Source organism: Protomyctophum bolini, assembly GCF_963924005.1.
Source record: "Protomyctophum bolini genome assembly, chromosome: 17".
NCBI lineage: Eukaryota > Metazoa > Chordata > Actinopteri > Myctophiformes > Myctophidae > Protomyctophum > Protomyctophum bolini.
Genome location: NC_137878.1, coordinates 39420676 through 39438336, shown reverse-complemented (window position 1 = coordinate 39438336; position 17661 = coordinate 39420676). Strand labels below are relative to the sequence as shown.

The 17661-nt window shown below is 42.7% G+C and overlaps 1 protein-coding gene across 2 annotated transcripts in view; it reads left to right on the top strand.

The window, feature by feature from the left end:
• Positions 1 to 10055: 10055 nt before the first annotated feature.
• sytl1 (synaptotagmin-like 1) overlaps positions 10056 to 17661 on the top strand; it is a gene marked incomplete at its 5' end in the record, with an annotated part of 27860 nt that continues 20254 nt past the window's right edge. The window contains 5 exons of one of the 2 annotated variants that reach the window (XM_080787371.1): positions 10056 to 10180; positions 13347 to 13501; positions 14182 to 14281; positions 15141 to 15198; positions 15358 to 15394. In XM_080787371.1, coding sequence (XP_080643497.1) covers positions 10056 to 10180; positions 13347 to 13501; positions 14182 to 14281; positions 15141 to 15198; positions 15358 to 15394 — 475 coding nt within the window. Of the gene's footprint in view, positions 10181 to 13346; positions 13502 to 14181; positions 14291 to 15140; positions 15199 to 15357; positions 15395 to 17661 lie in introns of both variants that reach the window. The other variant, XM_080787370.1, reaches the window with a different exon arrangement.

The window sequence follows — 17661 nt, the reverse complement described above, 5'->3', positions numbered from 1 at the left end:
TTCGACCAGAAGGACAAAGAAAAAATTAATTTCCCAAGTAAACTTAAGGTTCCTTTTTCCCCTTTGTCCGTCAAAACAAGCTGACCACAAGTTATCATGATCGCGTTTTACACCAAGTGTTTTGGCCGGTAGAGGAGCAGCCAGATGCGTACGAGGTTCCCGGTTCGATCCCCGTGGGCGCCCCCCAGAGGTTTAAATAGTGTCCAAGTGTCCTTGGGCAAGACTCTGAACCCCTGATTGCTCCTACAGTACAATAAGTACATCAACATCGATGAAAAATGAAAAGTACTTCCAGCACTTGGAGTGGCGTTGGAGAGATGTCCTGGCATGACATTACAATGTCCTCTCTGACCAGCGCCACAGCGCCCCCTGGTGGTGGTGGTGTTGGAGAGAGAGAGTCCTGGCATGACATTACAATGTCCTCTCTGACCAGCGCCACAGCGGCCCCTGGTGGTGGTGGTGTTGGAGAGAGAGAGTCCTGGCATGACATTACAATGTCCTCTCTGACCTGCGCCACAGTGGCCCCTGGTGGTCATGTAGGCCTACTACAGCCGCTGCATGTGTGTGTGCAGGCTCACTTCTCTTTGTGCTGATGATGATGGATTCCCTCTCCCTCTCTCTCTCTCTCTCTCTCTCTCTCTCTCTCTCTCTCTGCAGAGAACAGCCTGCACAGTGAAGTAGATGAAGGACAACGGGGAGGACAGAGAGAGAGAGAGAGAGAGAGAGCGAGCAGAGAGGAGTGACTCATCGTGTGCTGAGTACTGACTGACGATAAGGAGATTTCTCACCCCCACCATCCTCCTATCTATCATATTCGGGATTTGTAGCCTACACATTGGTGCCCCTCCACCCCCCCTTCCCTCCCTGTGTGTGCGTGCGTGCGTGTGTGTTTGTGTGTGTGTGTGTGTGTGTGTGTGTGTGTCCGGTTTATTACAGTGGCTTTTGGGAAATGACTGGGCGTTCGTTAGATTTTTTTCCCTTCTTCTTTGCGTGCCAGTATTGCATGGTGGTGAAACATGAAGTGTTTGTTCTTGTGTGTTGACAGTGTGTTCTTCATGTGGTATGTTGTTATTTTACATTTAAATTACATTTATAATTTAGCATTCCCATTGGCTTATTACACAGCTCTACTATATCCTCTTATTGAAATTTAACCCACTTCTAGTAATAACAAAATGGAACCGCTTTGTGGGAACCAAATGTTCCCTTGCTGTTGTTTTCCCTATAACTTATCAATCATTTATGTGGGTGGGAACCCCCCTCTGGAACCCGCCCCGCGGTCCCACCAGAACCCCCACTGGGTAGTGTTTGTCTCACGTCACTCAAGGTCTTTTATTTTATTTCTTTATCATTTTTATCCCACAATTTTGCAACCCATTTTTTCACCCAGTATCAATTATCTAATGTATTCCTGGGCGATACACTTCCTCTGCCAATCTGGGGAGGGCAGCGGACTGACCTCATGCTTCCTTCTATGCATGAGGAGTCCAAGCAGCTTCTTTACACCTGACAGGGGGGGCAGTTTCCCCGGCCGGACATAGCGCGTGGAAGGAACACGCTATTCCGACCAGTTCGATCCTTTCCCCTCCATCAGACTGGCCAGGGGGAGGCAGTATAGAGACCAGTCACTCAAGGTCTTCACCGAACCCATCCGCGGTCTCCCCAACAGAACCCAACCCTGTCCCATCGTCGGTCTCCCCAACAGAACCCAACCCTGTCCAATCGTCGGTCTCCCCAACAGAACCCAACCCTGTCCCGTCGGTCTCCCCAACAGAACCCAACCCTGTCCTGTCGGTTACTGCACAAATGCACCTTCACAACTTTAGGAGAGACAAGATGTCATCTGAAAGGTTTACGAGTTCAGACATCTATTCTACCGTACCAGAGATCTATTCTACCGTACCTTACCAGCCAGTAAGACACAGACATACACAGACAGATCTATTCTACCGTACCGTACCGTACCGTACCGTACCGTACCGTACCGTACCAGCCAGTAAGACACAGACATACACAGACAGATCTATTCTACCGTACCTTACTGTACCGTACCGTACCGTACCTTACCGTACCAGCCAGTAAGACATACGTTCATGTTATTGTATGGGTCAAGCGGATCGCCTGTTCATTGATGTACATCTTGGAAGAGATTGTGGACAATCCTCCCATTCCGCTAACATTGAATAAGAAAGAACGAGGATCACAAAAATATCTATAGGTATTTACTTTTAGATACCGGTATGTGTTTGGGCTTTTCTTTTTGATAGGACGGGGGGTCCCTGGAACAAAATTATAGTGATCTTTTTGGGGGTCCAGCAGACAGTCAGTCAGAGCTGTGGTATAGTAACAAACTTGCACATTTGCAATCTGATTCCGCTGACATTTTGTACAGACAATGACTTTTGTAATAAGAAATGTCTAATCCGGTTCAAACATATAAATTGACACTGATAAACATTAGATGACAACGACCTGTCGGAAGTCAGAGTGACGAGTTGGAGGAGATGGATAGATAAGTGGAGTTCAAGAGCGGTTCACTCTGGTTGTTCAAGAGCGGTTCACTCTGGTTGTTCAAGAGCGGTTCACTCTGGTTGTTCAAGAGCGGTTCACTCTGGTTGTTCAAGAGCGGTTCACTCTGGTTGTTCAAGAGCGGTTCACTCTGGTTGAAGGACAGCTATACTGTAAGCCCTCATTTCATTTCCCTTCAGTGCATGTTTAAAAACGTCATGATCGTGGTATTAAATTTATATCGTCGCTGTCGTGTAGAAACCTCCAATATCCATTATTCTAACTGTTTGTTTGGGTTTTTCTTTTTGTAATTTTTTTTGGCTTTAGTGTGTACCGTCGTCATGCACGACTTTCAGCAACCAGACTGTATCTATTGACCTTCAAATCGGAGGCCCTGTGTGTGTCACCCACGTAGCTCCTAAAGCCCAAACCTATCCCTAACCTCACAGACACACTGTCTTAACCGATGTCTTAACAGATTTGGCACAAACAAGGAAGCGAAAATTCGTTTCGCTCTTATGCCACCAAAATGTGGAACACCCTATACCAACGGACATTTAATCCCTTGACTCCTTCAAAACCGCTCTCAAATGGGCACCTATACGGACGGCTGCAATTTGAAACGGCATGGCCCCCGTAAAATCTGAATCCTTTTCCCCCTCACTGTGTATGTTTTCGTTTCCCTTTTTTTTTTACCTCCTTTATGATTATTTCCTGGGTTTTTTTGGGCTATTTGTACGTCTCTAAATGTTACGATGAATTGAACAAGGTGGACCCTCTCATAAACAAGTGTATAGTGCTTTATTGGGTCGTCCACTCACAGTTACCAGTTTTTGTATTTAGTTGTGCTTGAAATGTACTGTAATTCTGCTGTACTGTAAAACTGTTAATACTTCAACCAATCAATCAATCAATCAATCAAAACCCTAAACACTATGCCTAAACCATGTCGCTTCTCTACCAGAACTGAACACAACAGAACAGAACAAATAGACACAGATAATAGACTTAGTCTTAATTGAAAAATTATTCTTCGCTAAACCAGCTTTAATACTTCCTCTTTGCACCTTATACACTTGGTTTGCCTTGGTTTGTGTGTTTTGTTTGAAACTGTCCACGGACACAATATTTGAGTCTTTTTTTTTAAATATATATATATATACTTTCCATTTTGAACTTTACCCAGTTATATTTATATGGTACAGTATGAACATTAGCTCCACTCTGTTTCCCTTCCATTTAAAAACCTAGCCTCGGAAACCCAGACGTTTTTTATTTCCAGGTAGAAAAAAACTATTAAAACCCTGACATGGTTGTGAACCTGGCCATGTCTGCCTTTCACCAGCAGATGTCAGGCTTTTCACAGATTCTGGGTGGTTTGGGTTGAGTTTGAGTTGCACTTTACATTAAAACACATCAAAGTCATTTGATATGAGGCTGGGTATAACATGTGCTTATATGTTGCAGAATATATACAATATATATTTCTATTCAAGGCGATTGAGGTGTTTGACTTTTCTTTTTTTTGTGATGCCACACAAATAAAGAACGTTGCTTAAAAAAAATATTGTCTGCCTGCCTGACTGACTAAACTCATATACTTACTAACTTAGGGGACTTTAACAACGGTAACATGATTCCCTTTGTGTGTCCTTCCTTGCATTTAGAGGAGGAAGCACTAGCCGTTTAACAACAACAGGCTCCCTCTGTGTGTGTGTGTGTGTGTGTGTGTGTGTGTGTGTGTGTGTGTGTGTGTGTGTGTGTGTGTGTGTGTGTGTGTGTGTGTGTGTGTGAGAGAGAGAGAGAGACATTCAACAGAACATACAGTAGGCGTGTTGTATACTTCTGTTGTGTGAATATTTGCTGAGGTCGATCTGTGCCAGCAGTGATTAACAGATATGGCTGTGCTGTGCTGTGGTCAGTCAGTGTGTGTACATGGGCCATGGCTGTGCTGTGGTCAGTGTATACATGGCTGACAGACTCTTAAACATGCAGTGTTGTTGTTAGTAAGAATGAACACCAGCATCTGAGAGGAAGTGGACTACAAAAGGGGGACACGACCAAACCAATTGTTTCTACACAAAAAAAGGGAGGTGTGAAAACAAAGGGGCAGAAAAGTGTTCCTTTTATTTTTTATTTTTAACCAAATGGGTTCCCAGCTGGGCCAAATTAGCCACTGGCTCTCAGGGGCCCTTTTGGGGAAACTGGAACGCATGGCACTGCATGGGTTTGAGGCCCTGATAAGGGCTCCCTGGGGGCCCTCCATTGGCCGTTGATTGTGTTAAATTCAGGTAAAAAAAAAAAAAAAAAACGGCCCATGGGGGTTATATTATATAATCCCTCTCTGCTGTGATGACCTTTGGCTTAATTAACTCCCCTCCTCAGAACTTGCAGAACTTATGATGGAGGCCAGCTGGGGGGGTGCAGTACTTAGTTTAGACAGTTTTTGGTTTAGACTATAGTCATTTGGTTAGACCAGTCATTAGTCCTACAACTACAACCTATATCTCAAACCCTCACCCTAAACCTATAACCTCCCACGGGGCAGCACACCTAAACCTAACCTTAACCCATGTCTAACCAGTAACCAATGACTAGTCTAAACTAAGTATGCACCCCAGCTGGGGTACCTCCACTAATATACCGTATACCGCCTGCCTGCCTGCCGGTTTGGACCCCCTGTCCGCTGCCTGTAGCAGGCTGGTTGAAGGCAGGCAGGCAGGCAGGCAGACAGGCATGCCTGGGCCCGCATAAAGGAATCCCTACTTGGCAGACCCCATGGCAACACCATGGCTGTGGTCCAAGTCTGTTGACAAAAGGGCCTTCTTTCTCTCCCTGTTGTGGATGATGTGTGTGTGTGTGTCCCTACCCCCCCCAACAACACGCACGTAAATGTGGTGTTGTACATCATCACAATCATGTTCAAGCTGGTTTTGCTAGTTAAGTGTAGTATGTACACTTCCGCAAATTGTGCAATGAAGCACAGAAAGCTGAGTGCACGCGCAAGCAAATTATGCTTGATAAGTCTGTTTAGCTTGCAGGTGTGGCAAACCACAAGGAATACAAAAAAGATATACCATCCCTCCCCGTGGAAAAACATCCGTGTGTGTGTGTGTGTGTGTGTGTGTGTGTGTGTTTGTTTGTTTGTGTGCAACGCGCATGAGCCGCCCTGTGCCAGATTACTGCCCTGACATGCAGCACATGCAACACCAGTGAAAGGAAGTCTCTAGAGTTATAGTCCGGCAGCCGACAGGCTTTATTTTGTTTAAAGTATAATATAGACATTAAGGTTTATAGTATTTTTTTATTGGCCTAAAATATTGTCTGTAGTGTAGAGCGCCGCGAAGTCTGACGTCACTTTCAGTAGAGGGCGCCAGTACACGGGTTCATGTTTGTTTTTGAGCGGTGCAACCAGTCCAAGGAACAGCAATGTCCGTGTTCAGTTCATGTGTTCATGTGATGTTAATGAGCACCAGTATATGACTATGAGGACCAGGAGGGGCGCTGTTGTGCCAGAAACAGAGAGAGGCATAGTGCTGCACTGTTGCCTGCTAATGAGAGAGAGAGAGAGGGAGGTGGGGGGGAGTTGCACCACTCAGTTCACGCGGGTTTGATTTTTTATTTGCATTGAAAACCCCATTTTAGGTCACTTCAAGAACTGTGTTTGAAAAATAAATTGATCATCTCTGCCTTTCTGTCAGGGGGGTGGCTGTGCGTCGTTAATGATGTCCATTCATATTTGATACAGCCAGTTTCTGGAGAAAATGTAATACATTTGGCCACAAAAGCCTTGAATCTACATATGAAAGCAATGTCGCTGCTATAATCTACGTCACGCCCAGCAATGTGCTGACCTCATCACATTTGTCATGACGTCTATGGCCGTGTTTAGCCCAAGGAGTGTATCTTGTGAAAAACGAATGCTTGGAATGCATTCAGAATCATGAAAACCACCTAGTTTGACACGTCACATGCGCTACTTAAAGCAAAAGGAAAGTTTGACATTTTTGACATTTTTGCCTATAGGATGTTAATGGTAGGGTCACAAGAAACCACTATACAAAAAAAATGCCCAATACTTTCAACCTTCATATAATAGGTCCTCACTAATAATCATGATAAAATGGCACCATTTTTTTCCTACTCAGTCTGTCTCATAGTCATAGGAGGGCTGTGGGCAGTTTAGAAACCGTCCTCCAGTGACATCATCATTAACATTAGGCAGATTCTTTTTGGCTTCCACGATGGCTTCCATTTTCGCATTGCAACTTTTCAGGACTAGAAAGGCTGCAGTTTCTGTTATAGCTTGTATTCCCCATCGATGATGTCACTGGAGGACGGGTTTCTGAACTGCCCACAGACCGAGTAGAAAGACATTGCGCCAATTTTTCATGATTATTAGTGAGGACCTATTATATGAAGATAGGTTGAAAAGTGGTGAAGTGGTCCTTTAAGACCATTTTTCAAACAGGCCTATTCTAGCCTATATATTTGTAGCCTATAGGTCTGGAAAAAATAGAAGGAAACAAAAGACAAAAGAAAAAGGAAGATGCCCACTCTTTACTTATTAATGCCCACTAATTAATGTATCCCAAACACAGCCGCACACTGTCTGTCCCTCTAACTTTATGTTTGTTCGTGTTTAGCAGCAGATGGAGGGAGGAGGAGGCGTGTTTTCACTTGTTGGGTCGTGTCGACTCAAACTTTAGCCCAAAGCAAAAAGGTAGCCAGTCAGTCAGTCAGTCAGTATACAAGCACACACACACAAAGCCTACTGTTGCGCTGCTGGAGAAAGAAACCCATTTGAATGTAAATGCTTCACATTCACACACATATAACTTCATACATAAGATGCTGTGGCTTCAAGCGCCGTAGGCTACGTGACGCACGAATAAGGTAAGCCTATATTATTTTGTCTTTTTCTTCAGAAGAGAGAGAGAGAAAAAAGTAACAGGTGTCCCGTCTCTCGCGGTGTGTGTGTGTGTGTGTGTGTGTGTGAGAGTGTGAGAGAGAGAGAGAGAGAGAGAGAGAGAGCGTTGCAGTTATTTACCAAGGGTGGGAGGACATGGATCTATCTATCTCTCCTATCTGTAGTTACCTGTGCCTGTGAGGGCAGAGCAGATCAACAACAGCGTGTTTAACAATACTTTCTGCTTCATGTTGTGTGTGTGTGTGTGTGTGGTCTCACTGGTCTGTCTGTCTGTCTGGCTGTCTGTGGTGTGTGTGTGGTGCAAGTGTTGGGTTGTGTGTGTACACGTGTGTGTGTGTTGGGTTGTGTGTGTGTTCAGAATTCAGATCCTGTTTGCCAAACAAACCACCACACCAACTAACTGACTAACAACCGCTTGACGAGACATTTTGGGCGCATGCGCTGATCGCTCAGCGGTAAGTACACGCACGCACGCGCGCTTGCGCACACACACACACACACACACACACACACACACACACACACACACACACACACACACACACACACACACTCACACTCACACTCACACACACATTTGAATTATTTTATTTGGATCTGCACAAGAGGCGTAATACAATAGAGTCCACACTAATGATTTGTGACGCAACTCCTTGCAACATTTTTATCATAATATATATATTAACACCATTATGCCAAATGTCAGTTGAATTGGTGTGGAACTGGCCTTCACATTTAACACCCCTTTTAGTGGTCACAAACAATTACATAATCCTCTAATCACAACTAACTTGAGATAATTGCAATTTTCTTTTGCATATATTCATGTTCAAACCATTGTCCAAAATTAGCAGACATTGCACTAGATCTACAACTACTAGACTACAAGCCCACGACACGTTGATGTGACACGTTGTGAGCTTGTAGATCTGCTATGTACAGTACGTGCTCACACTGTACATACAGTAGGTGGAGTACACAACTGGATGTCAAACTCCTGGCAGAAAGATGAAGCGAGTACATTTCATAAATAGAGCAGAACTTTGGTAACGTAAACCAACATGCAAAAATATACACTTCCTATTTAATGCTCTTGACGAACTCGCTGGTTTCTTGCATTGAAATGAAATGAGACGCTTTAACTAAATACTATTGATAACCAGTTAAGCTCTTGATAATAACTACATACTGTTGATAACCAGTGAAGTTATTGATAACCAAGCACTCACACACAGAGCTTCCTCTTTTAGCACATATGCCTTGATTTATACTGATTTACTGACTGTACTACTAATTGCTAGGAAATCCAGGAAATGCGGTTTAACTTTTATGTAAAATTGTTGAACGCAATCATTGTCTTATTACATTACATACACGGTACACCTATTATAAACTGTATAGTGTACTGTGACAGGACGACGGTTGGATATACTTACTGTAATACTTACTGTACATGCACCAATAAGTATTTGACGTACAGTAAAGTCATGACATAACATTTGTATTATACTTTATGATATACTGTAAAAGGGCAGGCCATATTATCTTCATTTACGACTAATCGTCGTAAATTAATGCCCCAGCTACTTGACTGCCCTTTTCATATCAAGCTACATTATTTATTCAGAATTGAAGCCACGGAAACACCATTTGATGTGACTTTAGACTCTTAAGAGCCAAGGCTTTTGTTTTCGGTGGATAAGATTTTGTCCATAATTCCAAGCTGTATACCTATTGATGTGGTATACCGTTTAGGAGAGACAACAGGCAGGCAAATGTTCACAAAAATAACAATTCACATTCTCTGTAGGCATGTAGACTTTGTGTAAATTAAGTAATGCAGATGGATGGTTAACAATAATGCAACTTTTGAGAGCGTAAAAATGAAACCAAATGGACCCGTTCATTTTACAGTCAAGAGGTAAAGATAAGGGTCCATTTGGTTACCAACTCTCCATCATTTGGCATGGGGAGTCGGGACCACCTGGAACCTCCCCTGAAGGACCACTGGTGGTCCCCGGACCACTGGTTGAACACTTTGGGTGATAAGTAACATAACCCTGGTTATGTAAGCGAGCATTAGCGAGAAATTCGCTTAGTGTAATATGGCTCTTTAGAGTCTAAAGTTTAGACAATATCTCAATGTGTCTTGATTGAAGCACGTGTAAAACCTGCAAGCCTCAGGACAGTAAGTATCGAGCATATTACAGTAATATATCAGCCTCAGGACAGTAAGTATTGAGCATACAGTAAAGTAATATATCAAACGCAACAAGGGTGCAGCATGTACAAATATAGGAACTGCTTTCTTCTGCTTCTGCTTGTTACGTGTGTGTGTGTTTATTGTTCATTGTTTATAAGGATCCCCATTAGCTTTTGCCTTGACAAAAGCTGGTCTTCCTGGGGTCCGAAACACAGACAAACATTTAACATTTAACAAAGGTAATACTTACAATTGTTTACAAACACTAACTAAAAAAAAAATCACTTTCAACACATTATACATTTGAATTATTATTTTCCCAGGGTTACTGCAGTATGGTTTACATAAGGTGTTCTTTTAACTTGATTTGTGTGTGTGTGTGTGTGTGTGTGTGTGTGTGTGTGTGTGTCAGGGATGGAGGGAGAGGGGGGGGATGACGTCCTGGACCTCAACCACCTGACGGAGGAGGAGCAGGCGGCCATCTTGGCGGTGTTGACGCGGGACGAGGAGCTCCGGCAGCGCGACAAGGGCCGAGTCAGGTCAGAGGTCAACCCTTATCCCTCACCCCCCCTAACCCCCCCCCCCCCCCCCCCCCTGAGTGGCTGATCCATTCAGCTATGCTAATCATCAACATCCACAGACTGGTGTAGACTACGTATATATACATACATACACACCACGCTAATACGGTATAACAGTCATGCGGTTTTCTGAGGAAATATTAACATTCCATTCGTCTGGTGTTTAGCGACAATATAATGAATGGACCTTTTATTGTGTGTGTGTGTGTGTGTGTGTGTGTGTGTGTGTGTGTGTGTAGAGAGGTTAAAACAAGTTAAAAGTCCCACTATTTGTCACGTACACTGTGCTGTAGGCGAATTGTGTTCTCATGCACATTTCACCCGTTACCGAGTACCGATTGGCACTCAGCGTGGCACCCTTGATGCTTCAGTGCCAAGCAGGGAGGCATTGACATTTTGACAGTCTTTGATATGACCCGGGCCGGGGATCGAACCGCGACCCGACCTCCCAGTTTCATGGAGGACAATCTAACCACAAGGCCACTGTGAGCTGGTGCATGTGCGTGTGTGCGTGTGGTGTTTTTTTACGGCCGGTGGAGGATATGTTTTATCCCTGCTTCTGGTCACACTGGAATAATAAATACATTCATTACCTTTTTTACTCTGTCCAATCCAATCCCGGGTTGGATTACCACACAGGCCTGTAATTGGCTCAGAGACAGTCATCCATGGGGGCCCCCAAGAGCCTCAGGGTGCCCCTATAGCCAATGCGTGAATTCAGCTGTCGCTGTTATGTAACTTTGTATTAATTGTCAAAAGGCCTAATACAGTAGTCAATATCTGAGCCTGGAAACAGAAGAAATGGCCCGGCCTAGACGTTGACTTTGCAGTCTGTAGTCATCTGTCGTCACGAGCAAGAACCGAAAGTGCCTTTGAAGTGCTTGTTTACCCAGCCAGTTTATCTATAGGTAAACTTGCAAAACAGCATTGTTATCTATCTGTAACATTCTGTTGAGATGCAGGTCTGTTAAAATCCATTCTGGGCGGCCGGGAACCGCTTTTGGTGTTTTAAGCATTATTATGTTATGCTTTAGCTATTGAAAAATAGCAGAAGTGCCACGCTATGAGCTTGTAGATCTGCTATTTTAGAAAAATCGTGAAAATGTGCCTGAAATCTTTGAATATATATATATATTCTTTCAGAGTGAACGTTTTTTAACTCAAATCTTTGCTTCTGGGGGAGGTCACTGGAACAACATATTTTCAGATGGTCGGTGGCCAAATACATATCGTTTTTGGGGTCCTTGACATAAAATATTGAGCACCACTGATACAGAAACATATAGGGTAGGCTTATTTCAGAAAACTGTCAGGATTTAGAAGACATTTTTTTTATTTCGATGTCAGGCCTAAATGCATTAATAATATAGTGTTAGGGTTAGTGTTCTGTGTAGCCTGTGCTGCCATAGATCATCTGGAATCCTTTTTAAAATAGCCTTAAGCTTTTACAAGTTTGTGCCAGCAGCTAGGGGCCCATTACTTCATAATCCCCCCCTTCAATTTAGAGGCTACCGTCGGTAGAGTTACATTTGATCAAAATACATAATATCACATAGAGACAGTTGTAAATCCAAATAATAATTAATAATAATAATAAGTGTGTGTGTGTGTGTGTGCGTGTGTGCGCTTGATCAAAGACATATCACATACAGACATTGATAGCAATGACACTAAACCTGAGTGATAAGAAAGGATTTCACTAAATCCCACATTATTGTAAAACAGATCATGCAGCATGCCTGGCATGTCTGATTGTATTTAACCCATTTAGGTCTGACATAAAAACAAATACCTCATGTTTCTGTATCAGTGGTGCTCAATATTTCATGTCATGAAATCTGAAAATATGTTATTCCAGGAAACCCCTCAGAAGCAAAGATTTGAGTTAAAAACGTTACGCTCTGAAAGAATATAACTTTCAAAGATTTGTGCCACATTTTCACGATATTTCTAAAATAGCAGATCTACAAGCTCGTAGCGTGCCACGAGCTTGTAGATCTGCTATTTTTCAATAGCTAAATTATAACATGATGTTTTAAAACACCAAAAAGGGGTTCCCGCCACCAAAATGTCTTCATCAAATCTGTCTCACGCCGGCCTGCACCTTACCTGGGCCCACCTGGTCTGTCACAGCATGTTCCTGCTTGTACATTGAGCTGTACTGTATACACTAAAGTTCTCCATTGTCATCATGGGTGTGGTTCTGACCCGGCTGTCGGCCCGTGTTACATGTCAACTCATTGTCTCTGGCCTATTTCTCCTCGTCTCTATAGCGTTGAAGAAGTGATCCAGTGACGTCATTCTGACGTCATTGGCCCGGTTTCCCAAAGGACACCTCTCTTACATCATGGTGTAAGAAGTGGTGTTTTGCACGTTCTCAGTTGCTCCTCTATAGGCCGCACACAGAAGCCTGTGAACATAGACATTCTGTGCATATAGATGTGCCACGCAATGGTATAGACCTTCAGGTCTACCTTTCTGAAATGTAATTTAATAATATTTGGACTGCTGGACAGCTGACAGTAGGCTCTCTTTACTCTAAAAAAAGGCCTGAAGCCTACCATAGCGTGGCACATCTATGCACGGAATGTCTATGTTCACAGGCTTCTGTGTGCGGCCTAGAGGAGCAACTGAGCATGTTCAACACCACTTCTTACACCATGGTGCAAGAGGTGTCCTTTGGGAAACCGGGCCAATGTCCCCGACTTGTTTTAGCAGATGAATCAGATTTAATCACAATCGATGCCCTTCTTGCCCACATGTGACACGTTGTCATTTAGATACGCGTATTATTGTATGCAACCATGAATATATTAACCACTTTCAAAGTGGCATCCCAATTTTGGTCATAGAAGTCCTGACGTCACTCGCTCATCCCCTGGCTCTGCCTCATGGTTCACGGAAGTAATTTCTCTATGGAGAATAACATGGGCTCATCTTAAAATCCTTTCATATAAGCATTGTGGTCCAAAAATAATCAAGCTGTCTCTGCGTTATTGTCAGGGAGGTGTCTCTGTATCGTTTGCAACAGTCAGTCACTCATATATGATACAGTCTGTTTCTAGCGAAAATGTAACTAATTCCGCAGCAGTAACAATAGCGTTGTCTGCGCATCCCCCTGCAGTGAGCTGGAGCAGACGGAGAAGGACCCGCTGCGCCTGCGCACGCTGTCGGGGGCGTGGTTCAGCGAGGAGCGCAGCAAGCGGCACCGCCGGCAGGCCGCCGACCTGGTGCAGGCCTCCATGAGACGCCGCAGCGCCCGGACCGCCAAGGGCAAAGGTCAGCCTAGTAGGGGTGTAAAAGAAAATCGATTCCCGTTATGAACGATTCAAAATCGATTCATAATTTCCAAAGAATCGATTCACTACATGGTGTTTGTGATATGAAATGTAAGCTTACTCTAATCACAGTAAACATCATGTCTTCAGTCATTTTCAGGTTACTGTAGTCGGTACTATTGTCACTTCAGTTCAGCACAGCTGTATTGTATTGTAGTATTGAATCGAGAATCATTTTGAATAGACAATCGTTTTGAATCTGGAAAAAAAAATGCTTTAGAATTATTATTTTTTATCGTTTTTGGATTGAGAATAGAGTTGAATCGAAAAAATAGATTTTGAATCGAATCGTGACCCCAAGACTCGCAATCGAATGGTGGGACACCCAAAGGTTCACAGCCCTACAGCCTAGCCTATAGTAGTAGTAGTGACTGAACACCTCTACAGTTAAGTAGCAGTGTCGTTTTTGGCAGCAAATTTAGATTTTAGTATAGTCTCTCGAATAGTTTTCATTTAGTTTTAGTCACTTTTTAGTCACCTGGAATGTCTTGGTGTTTAGTGTCTAGTTTTAGTCGACTAAATATACGATTTTAGTCGACTAAATCTACAGTTGATTTGGTCGAACAAAATGTATGTTGTAAATAATTTCAATAATCTCTTTTGTGGTGTTTTCTGCTACAGATGTACCTCTGAATGAACTGTTCAACGGACCGCCGGAGATGGCAGTGGACAGCCTCTCCCTGCAGTCCTCCAGGCTGGAGGAGGACTCGACGACAGCGGGGTCAGTGAAGTAAAAAAAACTAGGAAATTCTTGGCCGAAACCGAATATCCGAATACGATTAATATTATATATATATATATATATCTCTTTTCCTATACCATTGCTGTCATGGCCGTACCTTAAAGCTACCTGATTTATGGCAAAATAAATGGTTATGGCAAAACTTAACTTAAATAATAATCACTATTATGGGTCCATAAAACATTTATTCAGCTCTTTTGAATGCATTAATTGCATAAACTATTCAGTGATATATTTTCGGCCTATTTGGGTCGAAACCGAATAGGCTGAAAATGCATTTATTTTTTTGCATTTATTTTCTGCGGCCGAATATTCGGTGCATCACTACAAAAAAACCCTAACAGAAACCACATGACTCCATTCTCCATATTTACCTTTTTTTATTTTTTCTTCTGGCAAAAGGCAGATCAACAATCTGTCGTCATGATGTTGAGCTAGTGATAATAAAGCTATTCGTCGTACAGTAGTATAATTTATACATTAGGGCTTGGGTTGCTTATGTTGATACTGAGGATTCTTAACCCATTTTGACCTGAGATCAGATTCTAAAAAATGTCTTCTACATCCTGACAGTTTTCTATGTCAGTCGTTCTTCGATTTTTCAAAAAATAGCAGATCTGCAAGCTCATAGAGCGGCACTAGGTGCCGCGCTATGAGCTTGTAGATCTTCTATTTATCAATAGCTAAAGTATAACATAATGCTTTGAAACACCAAAAGGGGTTCCCTTGACACTGAGGATTCTTAAGGCCAAACCACACCAATGGATGGACTATAGTTGTTTAACCAGGCCTACATATTTTAGTTTTTGTTATAATATTTGTCCATGTGGTGTTTCAGGGCTCGTGAGCGACTCCCACCTGAACCCTCGCCCAGAACTAAAGCCCCCCGACCCAAGGTCTGTGCCTTTGATGTGTGACCTGTGTGTGTGTGTGTGTGTGTGTGTGTGTGTGTGTGTGTGTGTGTGTGTGTGTGTGTGCGTGTGTGTGTGTGTGCGTGTGTCCAGTATGTGGAGGAGTAGTTCATCATATCAGTTTTTATTGTCTCTCACCTCCAGCTTCATAAGGACGTGAACGGCAACTCCTCGTCCACAGGTATGAATCTGCCTGCCTGCCTGTCTGTCTGTCTGTCTGCCATCTTTCTCTCTCTTTCAGTTTTTCTCTGTCTGTACTAGGGCATTAAGCAACTAGTCGACTACTGTAGTTTACTAGTCGACTACTGTAGTTTACTAGTCGACTACTGTAGTTTACTAGTCGACTACTGTAGTTTACTAGTCGACTACTGTAGTTTACTAGTCGACTACTGTAGTTTACTAGTCCACTAGTGACTAGTCGACCTTGTTGGTACTAGTTGACTAGTTGATAAGAAAAAAAATAGTATTTTTTTAAATTTATTTTCCTGATTTTGTTGGCCTCAAGATGAGGTAGATTATAGTTATAGTCACCATGTACACCGTTTTTAAATGTACAAATATTTATTTCCAAAAAGAAAGATGAATGACTAGTTAATGATAAACAACTAGGCAACTAGTAAAAATGACTAGAAGTGAATTAATGCCCTAGTCTGTACTGCCAATTACAGATCTTTTCTGGGGTCCTTGACATGAAATATTGAGTGATATAGGCCTAGAAACATAGGTAGCCTATTTCAGAAAACTGTCAGGATGTAGAAGACATTTTTTAGAATCTGATCTCAGGTCAGAATGGGTTAATCAGACCAGTGTGTGTCCAGTGGAAACCTCTTATGAATCTGATCTCAGGTCAGAATGGGTTAAGCCACACAGCTGCAGCTATACTCAAATGAATAACGGGGTGTGTCCGATTTAGGTCCAACCCACGGCAGTGCCAGATGGCCGATTGGCCGGCCCCCTAATCTAAAACACACCCCCCCCTGGCCGATTGGCCGGCCCCTAATCTAAATCACACCCCCGACCCAGCCCGTTATTCATAATGATTAGCTGCAGCTGGTCAGGTCAGTCTTATGGTTTTCATTTAATCTGACCTGGAAAAACAAAAACACCAAACCATTCCTCTTTATAAAGTCTCGTCCTTCCGTCCTCTCTCACCAGAGTGCAGTGTAACTGTAAGCAGCTCTTTTCTTGTCAATTTCTCTTTTTTGGGGGGTGCGTTCTTTAGTAATAATAATAAAACTTCCATGACATGAAATGCAGCTCAAAGTGCTTTACAGAGCAATGGAGAAAGAAGAAAAGAAAAGCAAGGCATAAACATAAAAAAAACAAGCAGTAATGCAATACAGTGAGGACATGAATAACAAAAAAATAAAAGATCAATTAAAAGCAAGGCTGTAGAAGTGGGAACATATATTAACCTGTTAACAGTTTCTTATTTTATTGGTAAAAAGGTAAATTGCCGTCTGTTAAAGTACTGTATTTGAAGGCCCTAGTAAAAGATAATAATAATAACTTTATTTGTATAGCACCTTTCATGACATGAAATGCAGCTCAAAGTGCTTTACAGAACAATGGAGAAAAAAAAGAAAAGAAAAGCAAGGCATAAACATTAAAAAGCAAGCAGTATAATGCAATACAGTGAGGACATGAATAACAAAAAGATCAATTAAAAGCAAGGGTGCAGAAGTGGGTCTTGAGCTGTGCTTTAAAAATGTCTACAGAGGCTGCCTGTCGAAGGTACAGTGGGAGTTTGTTAAACTACAGAGGCTGCCTGTCGAAGGTACAGTGGGAGTTTGTTAAACTACAGAGGCTGCCTGTCGAAGGTACAGTGGGAGTTTGTTAAACTACAGAGGCTGCCTGTCGAAGGTACAGTGGGAGTTTGTTAAACTATACAGAGGCTGCCTGTCGAAGGTACAGTGGGAGTTTGTTAAACTATACAGAGGCTGCCTGTCGAAGGTACAGTGGGAGTTTGTTCCATGCCGTCAGCCCGTAGAAGCAAAAAGCTGCTTCCCCGTATTTTTTAGTTGCCATTTTTTTAGGCAAAGCGAGCAGACCATGCTCTTGATCTGCCATTTTCAGATAGCCAAAGTATATAAGATGTGGCTCATGTTATAATGTATGGTTATTTTTATTTGACATAGAGATCACAATTACATGATGGGACGAGCCAAATGCATTGTTTGAGCGCGAGTGCTTATAGCGGAGACAGGAGGCTTTTTTCTAAATAGAATAAAATTAGAATAACACTATAATCTTAAAAGTCCAATCGAATGAAAGTCCTGAATTATATTGTGGTTTCTTGCTTTGTTTGCTTTTGCTTCTGATCCGTACACGGTAGCACTTTGGTCAATCTCGGTTGTTTAACCCATTTAGGCCTGAAACAAATGTCTTCTAAAACAGTTTTCTGAAATACCTATGTTTCTAGGCCTATATCACTCAATATTTCATGTC